This window comes from Coenobita brevimanus, chromosome 26 (assembly GCF_032717465.1).
Source record: "Coenobita brevimanus isolate Jiangsu-jjx chromosome 26, ASM3271746v2, whole genome shotgun sequence".
In the NCBI taxonomy this organism is placed as follows: Eukaryota; Metazoa; Arthropoda; class Malacostraca; order Decapoda; family Coenobitidae; genus Coenobita; species Coenobita brevimanus.
Window position 1 is genome coordinate 44,581,185 of NC_136979.1, and position 19,037 is coordinate 44,600,221.

The following is a 19,037-nucleotide window of genomic DNA, read 5'->3' on the forward strand; positions in this document are numbered from 1 at the left end:
ATTGAGTCTAACATCAGTGGTAATGGATAGGGAGGCTGCCAGAGATTGTACAGCTTGGATAGCTACCATTAGGTGACCAAGGCCAACATATGCAAGCATGTAGGAGTCTTTATAAACAATATGATTGTTATCTCACTAAAGGCGAATACCAACCACAGTGCATAGCCTCACCTCCCCTCCGTCTCTACCCATGTTGGTCCATCCATGCAAGCCTCCAGGTAATAGCTCCTCCCCACCTAAGTATCTCCCCATAGAAATGGTAGACATGCTCAAACCATGAATTTCATTACCTTCCCCCTGGTCTTCTCCATCCTGAGTTGACTTTTTCAGATACCACCCTGTGATTAGGATCAGCCTCAGGGAAATGTCCATATAACTGGAGTTGGTGTTCATGTGCAGGCATATCCCGGTTTAACAATCTTATTGGTTAGGTAAAACCCCATCGTTAGGTGGGGTATCGAATATCGGGGTACTTTTAACTTGTACTGTACTTCAATGTGGACTGTTTACCAGCCTTGGGTTTCCCTAAACCAAGTCCAAAACCCACCCAGATTAGCCCCAAAACAGGTTCAAAGGCAATCTAAATGGCGTGACAGATGTAAAAGAAACTAACCTAAGCCTAACACCTGTAAATAACTCACTAAAACCAACAAATCAAATCTGAGTAATGTCAAATATAAGTCTGGAAAAATTCAAGCTTAGCAAACTGTACCCCAAAATGACAATGTTCTCCCTACCTGTGACTAAAACACAATAATCAGCATCTAAAAACAGTTTATAAATCAACCTAAACCCCTAATGTGACTGGTGAGTACCTGAACTGTATTTACTGCTGTGATAGCCTTTGTATAGATTTGACTTGAAAATCAGAAATACGGGAAAAATCTGTAACCGGGAAGGTAAATTCCCCAAGCCACCCGGTTAACTGGGATTGTACTGTATTACTGTATTATTTTATCCACAAATAACAAGACTGCTGTTGTGAGAGTTAATGGAAAAATTGTTGATTGCCTCGAGTTAGTGTCCCTCCCTGTAAAGCAACTGAATCAAAGACAAATGGCCACCCCTTAAGGGATTATGGCAACTGGTTATAGATAGGTAGATTTCCTTGAAGGTGAATGTGACTATACCAAACATAGTCATTGTCATAATGTTCTTGTTTAGAGATAATGATTTGAGCAAGTGGATCTGTTTCAGTATCCTGTGTCCAGATGAGGAGGAGACTACTGGACCAGTGATGGAGATGTCCATTCTTACTATTATGTCCAAGGTGCGATTAGAGGCCTTTATGTGGGGGGCTGGAACTGCTCTTGGTGAGTCATACCAATATCCACATCATTAACATCTTTAGTACTGTTACGTTTTCTCTGCTGTACTGAAAGGTGAAACTAGAAACAGCCTAAAAGTTATGCATTTAGCTGGGATATACATGTGACCCCCAGATGGGGTCACAGTGGCAGAACCATCTTGTGGATACTTTTTCCTTGTATTTATTTTTCAATCTTATTTACTCAACCCTCCTCTCTCCAAGTAATGTACTGTTTCACCTTTCCATACAACTTAGGTCCACCTTTACCTTCAGTCTCATTTTCAAATAGTGTATTCACTGTCAGGTGATTTCTGCAGCCTGTAACTGTGAATGCTCTTTATTTCATTTGCTGTCAAGTTATGTATTGCATTTACATTGTTTCACTCTCATCTTAAATGTCAGGACCAACTTGCCTAGCCCCCGGGCTTCTACGCTTCTCATGGGGCAGTGTAGGATTGGATGATGGATGGATGGGTTCATTTTGAGCTTGTCTTTTGGGAAGAGTATACAGTATTGTTACGGTACCTGTACTTTTCATGTTTATGATATGAGTTAACTGCAGAACTAGTTGCTCATGTAACATAAATACAGTAGAGTTGCGATTTAAGACAAAAAGAAACAACAATCTTACAATAACATGGGCATTTAATTTCTCCCATAATTACTTAATAGCATGGTAATATCACTCAATTGCACAAGAGAAACTGTGTGGGAAGTGGGTGCATTTAGGTATTGGATTTCCAGATGACTGCATTTGTTTACAACTCGTGTGTTATGCTTTTGTCAGTCGCTGATTGGCTTCGTCAACCCACGTGACCCATGTCCCATACTGCCTGCCACTGCCTGCATCAGTGTTGAGTGGACTGTCACTGTGATTAAAAGTGTTTATTTGCTTATTTCCTTGCTCCTCATTTTCTCTCAGAGCTCTTAGCACATGGTTCCAAACTAAGTTTAGTAAAGCCTACACACCCTGAAAGTGCTGTGAACACAAGAAAAGTATTTATTCCAAAGGAAAATGTAAAATTGTTGGACGAAGTGGCGTGTTGTGTGAGGGTTTGAATGCAAACTATCAGACTGATAAGATGAGTTGGATGTGTTTATGATGTGGATAGTTTCTTTGTTGGAAAAAAAAGTTAATGATGAAGGAACAGTAAAAGTCATGTTTTCACCTTTAGTGCAACGAGTAAAAAAAAAAAAAAAAAAAAAAAAAAAAAGAGTCTTTGTGCCCAGTCTTTATTATGAACTGACGGTCTTTGGTTGAGAAAATTCAGCTCCTATGGTATGTGAAGATACTATATCCTGATGTAAATAGTCAGGTAAGATAATTATGTGAGTTCATTTCTTGTGAATTATACTGTCACACAAATTATGCTGCTTGGCTAACATGTTTATTATTCATGATTACTGCGTTCGTGTGTATCTGAGAAGTGAGAAGTACACAATCACTCCATGATGACGACTTTAATATAGTTTTTTTTAATTTTTTTTATTGATGAGTAATGACTTTATATACAGTCGGCGCAATGGGAGTCTGGACCCTCTAATTCGCACCATATATTTGGTAGGGTCCACGAAATATTGCAGGAAAATTCCTGTAGTTGGTGGATTTTTTTCTGGTGGTTTCTAGCGACTTTACAGGCTTACCACCATGTGCTCTTGAGTTTATGAGCTCAGTGTCATCCTGACTGTGGATGGGAAAGCACGTCAGATTTTCTTGTCCTGCCTGGCCTTTGTTAATTATCAAAGCTCTCGTTTTCACACTCTCCTCTGCCTTAGTGAATCATTGGAGATGGGTCCCAAGACACTAACTGATGTAGAAAAAGCCTGAATTTTAACTTTGAGAGAGGAAAATGTAAAAATTAAGGAGAGGCTTCAGTGCAGCAGTACGGCTGGGGATCTTGAAGTCTGTATGAAGTCGATCCTGTATGGTTCTTTCAGACACATCTTTCAGCAATTGTGGATACATATCTTTCAGTTGTCTAGCAGTCAAACGTGGGTCTTTTATCACAGCTTGCCTCAGTAACCTGTCTGTAGTTGGTGATGTCTTCCTTTTAGGTCCTAGCCTGTCTTTATGTTGGGGAATTGTGTTTTTTAGCAGGTGGCGGGCAGCAGCAAGGAGTGACATGACAGTAGATTTTCCTCACCCAGTTCGAATATAAATATCCTTAATTTTTACATTTTCCTCTCTCACGGTTAAAATTCAGGCTTTTTCTACATCAGTTAGTGGCTTGGGACCCATCTCCAATGATTCACTAAGGCAGAGAAGGGTGTGAAAACGAGAGCTATGAAATTAAAAAGGGCCAGGCAGGACAAGAAACTCTGACGTGCTTTCCCATCCAAAGTCAGGCAGGCACTGAGCTCATAAACTCACAGCACGTGGTGGTAAGCCAGAAAAGTCGCTAGAAACCACCAGAAAAAAATCCGCCAACTACAGGAATTTTCCTACAATATTTCTAGGACCCTACCAAATATATGATGTGAATTAGAGGGTCCAGACTTCCATTGCGCCGACTGTACATATATATATATATATATATATATATATATATATATATATATATATATATATATACAGTAATCCCTCTATTGTCCGATGTAATAGAGCCAAAGGCATGTCTGGAAATTGGGCCCCTGTCTCCTGGACTGGTACTTAAGGACCCTAACACAGCCTAACTTTGAAAGCCACCTAAATAACTCCCTACCAGACATGCATAGCACCTGTTTAAACCTATTTGAGACCCTATTCACACCAATTATGAACATAAAGCATGAAATAAATGAAAAGGAACCCAAGAATGAGGAATTAGAAGTGACTGTACCTCAGCCAGGGTACTTACAGCACATTTGTGGCCGCCTTTTCTGTTTTGGCAGTGGTGAAAATGCTCTTGAAGCACGTACAGTAATCCAGTGTTGTGCTGCACTTAGTTCTTTGCACTGTGAGTTATAATGTTTAACACTGCACATTGTTCTTAACTGCACCACACCAGTTTCAACCGCCAATTTGCACTCTACAGTTAATCCTTTGCACTCTAAATTCTAGTTTCTTAACACTGCACAGCACTGTAAATTCCTGTGTGGTCTAGTGGCGAGGTATTGCAGTTTATCACTGTTTATTCACAAAAAATGAGCACGTGTGGCTTCCATTGTGATAAGCATCTACTCGCGATCGAAGTTAGGCAGTGACTGTTGGAGTGTTGGTGATGGGGAATCAGAGTTGCCAGATCGCAACGGCCACATTACCAAACTCTTCAATTTTCATTACCAAATTTAACTTTTCATTACCAAATTCGTAAAGCTAGCATTTATTCTTCACTAATTATATATACAAGTGGAAATACATGTAATCTATCTGTCTGTCTATTGCCAGATGCCATAATCCCTTAAGGGGTGGCCATTTGACTTATTGGTTTTATGGGGAGGGGCACTAACCCTCTAGCAACCCACTTGTTGACACGTAGGGAGCACGTATGGGTTGGTTATATGGTTACCACCCAGTGTTGTAAATGGTTTCTTGGCTTACAGGAAACCATTTGGCTTGTCACTCAGTGTAAAGCCACCTGTAAAGGAAAGAAGACCAATAAGAAGTGACAGGAAAGAGAGGAGGGCAGCCACAGAAAAAGAATGATAATGGATAAGGAAGAAGTAGGCAGCACTACATCAAGTGAGTGGATGATGGTCGCCACCACCTACCACCAACATTCTCCTTATAATTAACAGCATGTTGATTATTTTCACTCTGTTTTGGCTAGCAGATTAATCAGAGAAAGCAGACAATCCACCGTCTCCATCCTGTGTATCCTCATACATGTGAAAAATCCGTTTGGTAATGCATTGTTCTGATTCATTACCAAACGAATTATTCATTACCAAATTGGCCCACATTTGGTAATGAAAAATACCAAATGGCAACCCTGACAGGGAAGGGGGGAGGGGGGAGGAAGGAAGGGGTGAAGGGTCTGTGGTGTAACAGCTGTTCAGTGCCGCGTGACAATTTCAAATTACCGGTGGGAAAAAATTTTGGATTTTGGGGGGATTTTTTTCTTTTTTTGGCCATTTTTGGGTTCCGAAGGTCCAGGCCCACAATGTCCGGTGAGTGGGGTGTCTGGAAAGCAGGCGTCCAGAAAGTATGGGGATTACTGTATGTACTGTCTATATATAGAGATATATATATATATATATATATATATATATATATACATATATATATATGTATATATATATATATATATATATATATATATATATATATATATATATATACACATTTATATATACAGTATATATATATACACATTTATATATATATATATATATATATATATATATATATATATATATATATATATATACACCTTTATATATATATATATATATATATATATATATACACCTTTATATATATATATATATATATATATATATACATATATATATACACCTTTATATATATATATATATATATATATATATATATATATATATTTTTTTTTTTTTGAGTGCGCCGAAAGTTATTCCTGGCGAAATCTGCGTGATGCTGGGTGGCCATTATTCACGTGTTGATTAGGTCAGAAGTTTTTGCGTGGTTGGTAATGAGGACTTTCAAGTGGCTTAGTGGCAATTCTTGGTGGTGTTAGCCAAATTTTGGCACCTGGTGGTTTAGTGGGTATTTATTGTGCTCCAGTCGGATTGAGCCGGTGAAGGTTTATATCCAAGGGGTGATTGGGGTTGATTGCTCATGTAATGCCACTCAGGGATGAGTGAGGCTGGTCACTCTCATCTTAAATGTCAAGACCAACTGCCTAGCCCCGGGCTCGTACACTCCTCATGGGGCAATGTAGGATTGGATGATGGATGGATGGAAAAATTTTTATGGTGAGCATTAGGTGGCAAAACCAGTCAGTGTATGCACTGATGTGTCCAGTCGGCGAGATTGTATGTAGACACACTCTCTTGGGTGTCTTAAGACAAATATATTTGAAATAACCTATCTGTAGATATCTTTTTAACAAAAAATATGGGGCTTCTAGAACTTAACCCCCTATTTTACATGTAAATATATGTCACGTTTTAGTGCAAAATTGATTTTGCATGAGATTCTGCATAACTTGTCTCATGTTGTATGGAGACTGTACTGTATTATTCATTGTTTGGGTGGTTAATACATTGTACATTAAGTACCAGTACCATATTTATATCTTGGAGCCCGATTTTGAGCCTTATGTTAAACTATTCTCACTTTCGCAGGAGAGCTGCCTCCATACTTCATGGCTCGAGGGGCAAGATTATCAGGGCATGACCCTGAAGATGAGGAGATGGCCGAGTTTGAGGAGCTGCAGCGGTTAAAGGAGCAGCCTGGTGAGGCATCCTGGCTTGACCGGGCAAAGCTCTCGGTTGAAAAGCTGGTAGAGCGAGTTGGCTTCTTTGGAATTCTGGCTTGTGCTTCGGTGAGTTGTGATATCATTTCTGGCGTTGCTTTCTCATTTTTTGTCCGTTTTCCTGTGTTGGTGTTAGTTTAATCTTATCCATAGAATTTTCCGAATTCTTGCATTTGCTCAATAGATCTGATTTTGTGTTGTTTGTTTTGTTTAATTTTGAAGGCTCCAACATGCTTGCATGCATTGGCCATGGTCACCTCATGGCAACTTTCCGTGCTGCTCGATCTCCGACAGCCTCCCTGTTCAATCCTTTAACCCTGAGGTCACACTTAATGACCTTGTCCCAGGTCTTTTTTTTTTTTTAGTCTTCCCCTCGCAACCCCGCCCCTAATGTTAACGCTTCTCACTTTCTGCACGCAATTATCATCCCCCGTCTTTTCCACGTGCCCAAACCACCTCAATCTACCTCTCCTCATTACAACACCAACGCACTTCAGTCACATCCTACCTTTCGTCTCTTCCATCGTAAACCTAGCCCCCCCCCCCCCCAGCCTTGCACTCAGGGACGCACTGCACGTCCACCTAGTCAATATCATTTCTGTACGTTTGAGCCTGCGAATATCCTGTTCCATTATTGCCCAGGTCTCACTACCATACATCATTACACTACTAACACATGGTGCATACAAAGATCCCTTAGCATGTTAGGAGAGTCCGCTCAATGTCAGGGTGTCTCCCAAATAACAAAACTCTTCCACACGCTCAAGAGATTAACCATCAAGTTCAATCCTTTAACGCCTGACAAACTCCATCTGCTCTCCCTGACACACCGCACACATAAAGTCAGCATTATCTTGCAGTCTACCTCAAATACCACTGCATCTCTTAGGCACCCACTTATCACAGCCACTGCACAAGACGGAGTTACTTTCCACGCCCTTGTGGCAGATTGCACATGGCCACTCTCCCTCGTCTTTGACCGTACTGCCACCAACCCTAGATATCGTCACTTTTGTTTTATCTGCATTTATTCTTAAGCCCATGTACTCCATTCCATCTCTCCACTTCCTAAATCTTTCCTTTGCCTCCCTTTCATTCTCTGCTATCAACACCAAATCATCAGCATACAACATCTCACACAGGAGTCCATTTCTGAAGTCACGTGAGAGAGCTTCAAGTACCACGATAAACAACAAGGGACTCCAAACTGACCCCTGATGCACACCAACATTCACGGAAAACTCATCACTCAAATCTCCATTCTTACCTCGGTGCGAGCACCTGCATACATGTCCATAACCACCCTGACCAACCACTCCTCGATCCCAGGCTTTTTCATTGCCTGCTTCACTACCTCTCTAGGGACTTTGTCAGAGGCCTTCTCCAAATCAACAAAAACAAAGTACATTTCCCTTTTCTCTCCTATATATTGTTCCTGAAGCTGTTGAACAATGAATATGGCATCAGTGGTCCCCCTGCCTGGCATAAACCCAAACTGCATCTCATCAGTATTCACTCTTTTTCTGATCATACCCTCTAGAACTCTCCATTACCTTCATTATCAGATCTAAAAGTTTTATCCCTATAATTTCGTCTTTCTAGGGCATCACCTTTGCCATTGTACACATTTACAGTTACATTCTTCAGCCAATCATCTGGGACAACACACACATATATAATCATATTTATCAGGTCATTGACTAACCCTATTTCCATATCTCCTGAGGCCTTCAACATTTCAGCAGTCAACCCAGACCCACCTGCTGCCTTCCCCACCTGCATCCTGCGTATTGCCTCACTCACAGTAGCAGCGTCAATCAAAGGCCAAGGGCCAAACACTGGGTCTGCTGTCTCCCAACCTTCCCTGTCCCGGTCCAACTCCTCGTTCAACAACTGGCTATAATGCTTTCTCCATGTGTTTTTAATAGCCCCACTGTTCTCCACTACCCTTCCTTCATCATTCTTCACACACTGCTCACCTATAATATCCCAATTCTCCCACTTCACCTGATTTACCACCTTAAATATCATATTCTTCCTATCCACATGATTTAGGTTATCAAGTAAAAGTCTCTGTGACTCAGACTTCGCCTTGTGTACTTCTTTTCTAGCCCTACGCTTGGCAGCCAAGTGTCCCTCTTTGTTACCACCCTTCCTCCATTCCCAGAAATGCCTTCTTTTCTCCTTAACTGCAACTTCTACACCCTCATCCCAGCACCAAGTCGCTTTATGCCTTGGTTGGCCTCTTTTCCAACCACATACTGTGTCAGTAACTCTCAAGAAGTTGTTCTTGAGGGCTCTGTATTGTTCATTAATGCCTCTGTCAAAGGCTTCCTGTTCATCGGCCACTCTCCTCATTTCACGATAGAAAGCATCACTTACTGCTTGGTTTTCCAGCATCCACATTTTCCGCCTAGGTACATAAGTCCTCTTTTTCATCACCTGCTCTTTGAGTACCATGTCACGCATCAATAATTTGTGCTGCTGCACACACTTCTCGTTTCATATAACTTTAACATCCCTCACTAGCCTCCTATCAGCCCTCCTGACCAGGAAATAATTCATCAGACTGCTATTGCCCCCAGACTCATATCCCATTGGAGCCCAGTGTCCACAGTATTGGACAGAACTGGGAATTTCCAAACCTTAATAAAGTAGGGAACCCCCGGGTAAGGACCTAATGAGCTTCACGACTATGAGCTGACAGGCTGAGGGCAGTACACTTAGGACCCTCCCGGAACAGTGCCTCACCCAGCAATTCAGGGATCCAGTGGGTTAATGGCCGGCAAATCTATCAGTTCCTTTTTAACAAGTATAATCATCTTTTCCTAAAATGTGTGTTGCACACAATTATGTTCATTGCCTCCCCAAATTCAAGTATTCTTTCCCCTTCCTCATTTCATGTACCATATGCACATCCGCTATGTACTCCCTTCATATCCTTGAGCTGTCTCTCTTTCCTTAATTCTTTCCTCCTCCTGCTGTCTTTAGGTGACTTTATACTCCCTCTTCTTTCTTTCATTCTTTCTTTCTTTTTCCTTCTGCCTACTGTATGGGTGACTGTACAGAGTGACAAGCCAAATGGTTTCCTGCACACCAGGAAACCATTTACTATGCTGGATGGTAACTATATAATCAAACAATGGTGCCTGGTGGTTTAGTGGGTAAAGGTGCTCCAATTGGATTGAGCCTGTGTAGGTTTATATCCAAGGGATGGTTGAGGTTAATTGGTCACGTAATGCTACTCAGGGATGAATGAGGCTGGTCACTCTCATCTTAAATGTCAGGACCAACTTCCCTAGCCCCAGGTTCCTACGCTCCTCATGAGGTGGCATAGGATTGGATGATGGAAAGATAGATGGTTTCACCTACATGACCATTTAATTCCCTTCCCAAATCCACTATCTCATCATCCCCCATACCACCTAATACACGTACTCAATCATCCCAAAATTTATCCTTCTGTACCTCATCCAAGCCTGCTTGTGGAGCCTATGCTGATATAATTGCAAACATCATTCCACTGAAAAAAAATTCATTACTAATATCCCATCACTTACTTGCATAACATTCGTAACATATTCCATCCATTTATCCGCAGCCAACACATCCACACCCCCATATCCATCTGTCCCCCCTGCCAAAGCAGCCTATAATAACAGTCCTTCCCAGCACTCTTTCTGGCTGATCCACCCCTGTACTGGACTTCCTGCAGACATCCCACATCCACCCACCTACTGAATGCCTCAACCACTTCCCCCACTCTACCTCTTAACCTCTGACTGAGGTTAAGGTGGCAAGAGCGATGCCCCTGTTACGGCAATCCACACAAAAGTTGCCCATTTTGAGTGCAATAACTTTCGTATTAATAAAGAAGATTAAAAAAAAATAAAACATGCACAAGAAAGTGAAACCTTTCATAATGTTCAGATGCCCCAGCGATGCCGTAGAGAGAGATGGAAGCAATGCCATTTTAGGTGTTTTTATTGTGTCGCTGTAGTTGTCTGTCGCGCACCACCGCTTGCCACACTTCACAAAAGTTAGCCATTTTCAGTGCAATAATCTTCATATTAATACATAAGATAAAAAAGTAAAAAATAAAACATGCACAAGAAGGGAAAACCATTCCTCTGACCCATGAGCTCATCAGTGAATGTTTAGATGCTCCTACAATGCCATAGAGAGAGATGCAAGGCCATTTTCGGTGTTTTTTTGCATCACTGTAGCTGTCCGTCACACACCACCACCCACACCGCCTCTCACCAAACTTCGTTTCCCACCACACACCATTATACGCATCACTTTCTTTTCATTATCTCGAATGATTAACTTAGCACTTCAAAATCATTATTCTATCTATCTATCTATCTACTTATTCAGTCCTATGTTGCCCCATAAGGAGTGTGGGAATCTGGGGCTAGGCAAGTTGGTCCTGACATAATGAGAGTGACCAGCCACACTCATCCCTGAGTGGCATTACATGAGCAATAAACCCCAGTCACCTCTTGGATATATACCTACAGAGACTCAATCCGATTGGAGCTCCTTAATTACCCACTAAACCACCAAGCACCATAATTTGATTATATGGTTACCACCCAGTGTAGTAAATGGTTTCCTGATGTACAGGAAACCATTTGGGTTGTCACTCAGTGTAGAGTCATCCGTAGGCAGAAGAAAGAGGAAAGAATGAAGGAAAGAAAGACTGAAGAGGAAGGATGGAAGACAGGAAAAGGCAGACACCCAAAGCGGCACTACATCGAGTAAGTGGATGGTGAGTGTCCCTGACTACGACAAAAATCATTACAGTGCACTCGCATAACTCATGCACTACTAACTCACGAATTATCTAACTCACGGTGTCCTCATCTAAGTCACCATTATCATCAGACTCATGGAAAATGCTGTAACTCACATTTTTCCTCTAGAAAATTACTTATTTCTGAGGAAATGTTTAACTTATGGTATTATAGCCGCAACCTGAGACTGGAAGCCAATCATATTTAAGCACAGTCCTTGTGATTGTGCAGCCAATCAAATCAATGCTTTCTCCACCCATGCCACCTATGCCTAGTGGCCAGTACTGCAACTAGGCCTGCCAAGCGGGATTTTTAGTCTACACTTGGACACCTACCTGCGAGCTTCTTCCCTGCCTTTTTGTTAAAAGGAAATGCATGACAGCCATTTAAATCAACATCACCAGCAGTTGATCACACGCTACTTAGCCCGCCAACAGCCTGAGTCACAGCCTGGCCCTTCCCAAGCAGATGACGATGACGGCGACACAGCTTTTGTTATCTCTGCAGCTGATTTTCAGGGCTTCCTCAGTGAGGTTGCTGAAGAAGACGCATTAATGCAGCAGCAGCATGAGGCACCATGGGCAAGTGTGCCGAAACTGCTACTCGTCTCTCATCGACGTAAGCATTGTCATCAGTAGGATTAAGGTAAATGCTTTTCAGTATTGTATCTTATCATACTAGGATATATAATTCTTTTAATATTATTTATTATCATTATAAGATATGCATTACTTACATCTGAGACAGGATGTTAGTGCTAAGTGGCATTAAGAGGGGTTCCAGTAATGTTATACTGGGGTACCCAACACCATGGCAGACTCAAGTATGTTTTTCCCCATAAGGTTTTTTTTTTTAAACTCAAGTTTTTCCAACTCACAGCATGAGTTCAGAAGGAAATTACCATGAGTTAGGCAAGTGCAGTGTTTTTACAATCATTATAAAATAAAATATTGTGATACTGAACTGTGAAAAACAACTCAGTAATAGTAAATGACGCTAAAGTCTGCGAGAGATGTTTACGTAGCTTACACCAGACACTCTCACTACCTTATATTTTAGTCACTTACAATTACTCTCTATCACTTATTTACTTGGTGTGATACTAAACTGTGAAAAACTACCCAGTGATAGTAAATGACGCTAAGCCCAACGGAAAATATTTACATAGCCTACACCAGACACTTTCATTTACGTGATATTTTAGTCATACTTACTCTCTATTTCATATTTACATTTGAGCAATCACTTTTCCAGAGGGGCTAGAAGTTGACACATGTGTGAAAGTCATGATGGTGTAATATACTGTAGGTGGGTTGGTGCCACTTGGAGCATGGTGTGCTGGCTTGTTTTTTCAGAGGTTTAACAGTATATTTCACACTAGAATCACTAAAATTGCTGTCACGAGTTGGTGCATACTTCGTTTTCTGTGGAATATGACCTCTAGCACCTCTTTTCTTGGTAACATCTAGCGAAGTTAAGGGCTGAGGTGAACACATCGAACCACATGTAGATGCCATGACTCCCAGAAGCAAACTGGGCTCACGTGGTTATGTAATGCATGAGATGGTGTGGAGGATGCTAAGAGGACAACCTGGCAACCCCTAGTGTGGGCAGATAAATACACAAAGTACTTATGCCAAAATATGGGGAACGACTTTTGAAATTGGTTCGTGGATTTTAAACGGAATGGGGCAGCCTTTCGATCGGACCTTTTAAAGGGAACATCACAGCCAAGGGGTGAAACTTCCTACATTCTGTGAACCCATTCTCATCCCCCTGGGTGATTTAATGTCCTCTGGCTTGCTCTGAAACTCATTCTTATACTTTGTCATAGTCAGTAATAATAAAAGGGGAGAGACGTGCTACAGAGAGTGGAGAAGTTGCAAGATAGTGAGAAAATGGCTGAGTATAAGAGCATAGTGGAAGAAAGATTGGGAAGATATGAGTTAGAGCAGATGGAAGAGATGGAAGATGTATGTAAGATATTCACAAAGAGATAGATGAGTGTGTGAGGTGGTTTGTGAAGTGAGGAGGAGATGCAGGGATGTGCAAGGGACAGCATGATGGAATGTTGAGGTGAAACAAACTGTGGAACAAAAGAAGGCATATAGTGAATGGCTAGTGAGTAGAGGTAAGGAAGATGAGAGAGAGAAGAGAGAGGTAAATGTGAGCAGGAGAAGGGAGTTGAAGAGATTGGTGAAGGAGAGTAAGAGGAAAGGGGATGAAGAGTTTGTGAGGAACCTGAGTGTAAAATGGAGGTAGAGTAAGAAATTGTTTTGGAAGGAGGTAAAGAAAGACAGTGTGAAAGGGGAAATAGTAGAGGTGAAAGATGAGAATAATAGATTGTTGGTGGAGAAGAGAGAAATTGAGGAGATGGAAGGAGCACTTTGAGGATTTGTTGAATGTAGAGAGTGAGAGCAGTGCGAGTATAAGTGGTTGGGGAATGTCTGGGAGAAGAAGAGATGAGAGGAGGGAGGAAGAGATCAGTAAGGTAGAAGCAGTGAAGAAGATCAAGATGGGAAAGACCCCAGCAGTTGATGGAGTGTGTGGTGAAATGCTGAAGTATGTGGGTGAGATTGTTGTGGAGTGGATATAGAAGTTATGTAGATTGGCTTGGGAAGAGGGAAGTGTTCCAGAGGACTGGAAATCAGGTATAATTGTTCTTTTATACAGAGGAAAAGGGGAGAGAGAAGTATGTGGTAACCATAGGGGTATTTGCATTCTTAGTGTGACTGGTAAAATATATGGTAGAATACTCATTGATAGGGTTAGACATATGACAGAGGAGCTAGTTGGAGAAGAACAAGGGGGATTTAGGAAGGGAAAAGGGTGTGTAGATCAGATATTTGTTCTAAGATGTTTAGTGGAGAAGTATCTAGGGAAGGGAAAGAAAGTGTATGCTGCCTTCATGGACTTGGAGAAAGCTTATGACAGAATAGATAGGCAAGGTATGTGGAAGGTATTAAGAATACATGGAGTGGAGGGGAAATTGTTGAGTGCCGTGAAGAGTATGTACGAAGGAGCTAGGGCAACAGTGCACGTGGATCAAGTGGATGATGAGCTGAGTGAGTTCTTTGATCTAAATGTGGGACTGATACAGGGATGTGTGATGTTTCCATGACTGTTTAATATATACATGGATGGGGTTGTAAAGGAGATGCAAGGTAGTGCATGGATGTGGGGGTGGCTCTAATGAATGAGTGTAAAATGTGGAAGATTCCGGTGTTGCGGTTTGCTGATGATACAGTATTGTTGAGTGACAATGAATGGGAGTTGCAAGGTTTGGGGAATGAATTTGGGACAGTGTGTAGGAAGAGGAATCTGAAGGTGATGTAAACAAGAGTAAAGTTATGGTGTTTGAGAGGAATGAAGTGACAGAATGTACAGTGAGGTTGGATGGTGAGGATATGGAGAATGAGTGCATTCAAGTACTTGGGTAGTGTGATGAGTAAGGATGGAACTTTTGGGGATGAAGTGCTTGAAAGGGTACAGCAGGGAAGGAAGGTTGATGGTTCACTGAAAGCAGTGATGAGAAATAGGGAGGTGAGTATGGAAGTTAAGTCACTGCATGATAGTATTGTGATCCCTATCCTGATGTATGGAATGAGGTATGGACCTTGCTAGAGGGGAACAAGTCAAGAGTGAGAACAGTGGAATTGAGTTACTTGAGAGGAGCATGTGGAGTGACATGGAGGGACAGGTTGACGAATGAAGAAGTGAAGGAACGTTATGAGGTGGATATGGTTGTGGTTGAGAAAATTAGAAATACACTGAGGTGGTTTGGACATGTGGAGAGAACGGAGAATGAAAGACTGACTAAGAGGGTGTATGTGGGTAAAGTGGAGGGAGGGAGAGGGAGGGGAAGACTGAGGATGAGGTGGAGGGATGGAGTTGAGAGGTATATGAGGGAGGGGGGAATGAACTGGGGGGAGGGCAGTCAAATGGTGGGTGACAGAGCGACTTGGAGGCATTTTGTCTGTGGCCACCCTTTGCGGGATTAGGGCATCGGGCTATAGATAGATAGATAGACATGCCACAGGCCCCACCCACTGCATAATCCCAGATCCAGGCAATGGATCTTGGACCCCTAGCCCACCAGTTTTACCAGTGGCCGTGGTAATGGCCTCGGGGCACCCTGCCAGAACAGTTACAGAGACACCCTCCAAGTGCACCATGGCACTGTAACTGCCCCACAATTATGCACCCACTATTAGGGCAGCCTCCTGGGGCACAACTTCCTGGTTCAGGCCCCTCTCTACTGGGTGGAAGCAGCAGCCTTGAAACCGCAATGCCCAGTACCCTCTAGCACAGGTTCGAACCCCATCTCGCCCTGGACCCACAATCTATGCTGGCGGAGCCCGTCACGCGTCCCCGCAAAAGTTCACCACTAGGTAGTAAGGGCAAGGTTTTCAGGCGGCATGCCCTTGCTGGCGTCAAACCCTGTAACGTAGTGGGGTACGTTATGTGATACGTAAAGCACATGTGGTGTAGTGCATAAGATAGAGGAAGTGTTCAGGTGATTACACTGGTCTACTCTCCATTTGGTCTACTCTCCATTTTGATATTACACTGAAAAGGTCAGTGTGTACTGCATTATATTGTATATTATACATTTTTTTTTTTTTCTTTCTTTTTCTTTTTTTTAAAATCTCCATATCATCATCATCATCATCATCATCAGCATCATAATGTTTTTTGCATTTATAATTATTTTTACCTGTCAATTATTTGCCTGTATCTGTTACCTGTGGCTGCTTCCTCTGAAAGATGACATTGACAGTAAAATTTCTAGGAATATTTATACCTCTCATGAAATGGCATTTTCTACATCACACACCTTTTCTTTCTCTTGCACAACATGCAGTAAGACAGATAGCATCAAATAGCTTACTTTATTCCCTTGATTTCATTTTCTTTGCCTGTAGCCTCAGTATAACAAACAATCTGTGTACTTTCACCTGACTGCCTTTCAAGTACGGTTTTTGTCTTGCGTAATGCATGAGCCAGGATCTCCTTGTCGGGATAGTGGTTCAGTTTGATTGGTTTATGTCTAACATGGGTATCATCACCTGCATGTCATTGTGTAGTCCCTGTCTTGCAGCATCTCATTTATTTTTGTCTCCTACTTAATCTCTCTCTCATTCCACTGTCTTTTTCTTCTGGAGTGCCTTCAACTAATCTGCTTCAGTCTGTCAGTCCATGCTGATTTGCTTTGTTTTATGCTCTTTGGCTGTTGATTCTAACATTGTTTTTTTACATTGGCAAAGTAACTTATGCATATCAAGTGGCAAAGCAGCTCATGCATCTCAAATGAGTAGATGTAGTATTGCGGGTTGACTTGATGCCAATCCCCCACCCCCTGCCCCGCCCCCCAAAATTACTACAGCATTGGAAGGTGATCTTTTGGAGAATAAACTGTATTTCATCCATATTGATACACACAGCATTAGTAGTTGTTTCTTGAACCAAATTGTCATATCTTTGTAGTTTTGATTGTGTGTATTTTCTTTTCAGATTCCCAACCCACTATTTGACCTTGCTGGAATAACATGTGGTCACTTCCTGGTTCCTTTTTGGACATTCTTTGGAGCAACATTGATTGGGAAGGCAGTCATCAAGATGCATATACAAAAACTTTTTGTTATTATTGCATTCAATGAGGCTCTGTTGGCTCGGGCTGTTGGATTGCTGGGCCTCATCCCAGTAATTGGTCCTCGGCTGGAAGGACCTTTTAAGAAATTCCTTGAAGCTCAAAAGCAGAAATTCCACAGAAGGCCGGGTGCAGCGACACAGTCACAGGTAAGGGGGTTATAAATGGGAGCAGCAGTGGATGGAGAAAATGAAGATTAATGTATAGTCAGGGACTGAGTGATCCATTGTATGTGTGTCACATTAAAGGCATGTCAGTCACTTTTTTCCCTGAAGCATTACGTCACAGTCATTAATGGGTAGGGAAACATACTGAGCCTTTCACGACTGAGAAATGTTAACCAGCAGAAGAAAGTGGTGAAAGATTAGGTCAACTTTTTTCCTTGAATATGCAGTACCGGTACCGGTAGATATGTAAGTGGACATGGATGGGTATTGATGGGTATGTGAGTGAGTTTATATATAGATAGACTTGAATGAGATAGATATGCCAGGTCATGCTTTGAGTGACCATTGGTAAGTGTATTAGAAAGTTTTCATACATGGAGGATGGCTGTTGTTAGATGAATTGTTTAAAATTGAGTAAGAAATCTTGTGTGTGTTTGTTTTTGAGTCAGTCACTCTCCATGCTAGGTTATCTTGCCATGTACCATACTGTATATTGAAGCTGTCACAGGGGGTTGAAGATATTTGGATAAATATCCAAGTGAATGGAATGAATAAGTTAATGATCGCCTGTCTGTTGCTGAGACGAAAAGAATATATTGAATATTTCTCCTACTTATGGGAGAAGAGGAAAGTTGCCACTTATCACAAGGGAATTGACTTATGAATAAAGTAGTAAGTTTTAATTTATGCCGGCCTACTTCGCCGATTCTCTAAAGAGGAGAATTTCATAAACTTTCTCAACAGTACATTCACTCGAATGCTAAATTATGATACCGTTGGCCTCTGGGAAAGTGTCCATACCCCTGACAATCGATAACTAATACTAATAATAAGGAACATGTTCTTGCTGATGCTTACTCCTAGGTGGCGCAAGCAATTTTAAGAATTGATATGAAAGAACTGGCTTAACTACCAGTTGCGATTAAAATCATTGAATGTTTGTGCAACGGGAGTAAGCAAATTAAAGAAAATCAATGTGGAGAAATCAGACGCAATTCTTACATTTAATTGAGCTCATAAGAGAAGTCCTGTAAATTTATTAATTACAACAAAATAAATTTATGTTACAAGCATCTCAAGCAAAGTAAATTCACTCACTCAATCAGTCAAGCTAAATTATACTCTTAAGAGAACAGAGAAAGATACTGTTAACTGGAGATGTGGAGTCATGGGGCTGTAGACTGGAATCTCCACTAAGACACCACAAGATGAGGAGGGTACTCTTCAACGATCTTCCTGTATGCCCCTCCATAGCTCGATCCACATTCCCAGGGCTGCTGACGGAGAGATGGGCTGTGACTCTCGATTCTTGTAGTAGGAGTTAAAGATGAATACAGGGAGTTGATCTTAATTTATTATCTTCAGAGAAAATCTAAGTTGAGCAGGGTATGTCTTACAAAGAACTAATATACTAAGTAAGTCTAGTTGGACCCCTCTTCTTGTTCATTTTCTCCACTACCTGTCGGTTCTATAACTAGCCTCCTTCTGAGCTCTGCTTCCTAAATTCTGGTGTAGCAGGGGTGGTGCCACGTGTGTTACACTGTTGTTGGAATGTTCTAGAAACCTGTGTGTGAGTATGTGTGTATGTGTGTGTATGGTCACTAGGCGTTGTTCGTATGCTATCTTGCTGACACACTACCTATATCATCCCCTGACTTGCTGCTTCCAGTGTATTGTCAACATTTCGTCAATTAGACTTGCAAGCTCATTTCCCGTTCCCAGGCTTGCCTGGTGCTC

The 19,037-nt window shown here is 41.7% G+C and overlaps 1 protein-coding gene across 1 annotated transcript in view; it reads left to right on the forward strand.

Moving 5' to 3' along the window:
- LOC145394204 (vacuole membrane protein 1-like) overlaps nucleotides 1-19,037 on the forward strand; it is a 65,540-nt gene that overhangs the window by 43,586 nt on the left and 2,917 nt on the right. The window contains exons 5-7 of the mRNA XM_080268194.1: nucleotides 1,198-1,313; nucleotides 6,554-6,753; nucleotides 16,998-17,282. Of these exons, the coding sequence (XP_080124320.1) occupies nucleotides 1,198-1,313; nucleotides 6,554-6,753; nucleotides 16,998-17,282 (601 nt within the window). The remainder of the gene's footprint in view (nucleotides 1-1,197; nucleotides 1,314-6,553; nucleotides 6,754-16,997; nucleotides 17,283-19,037) is intronic.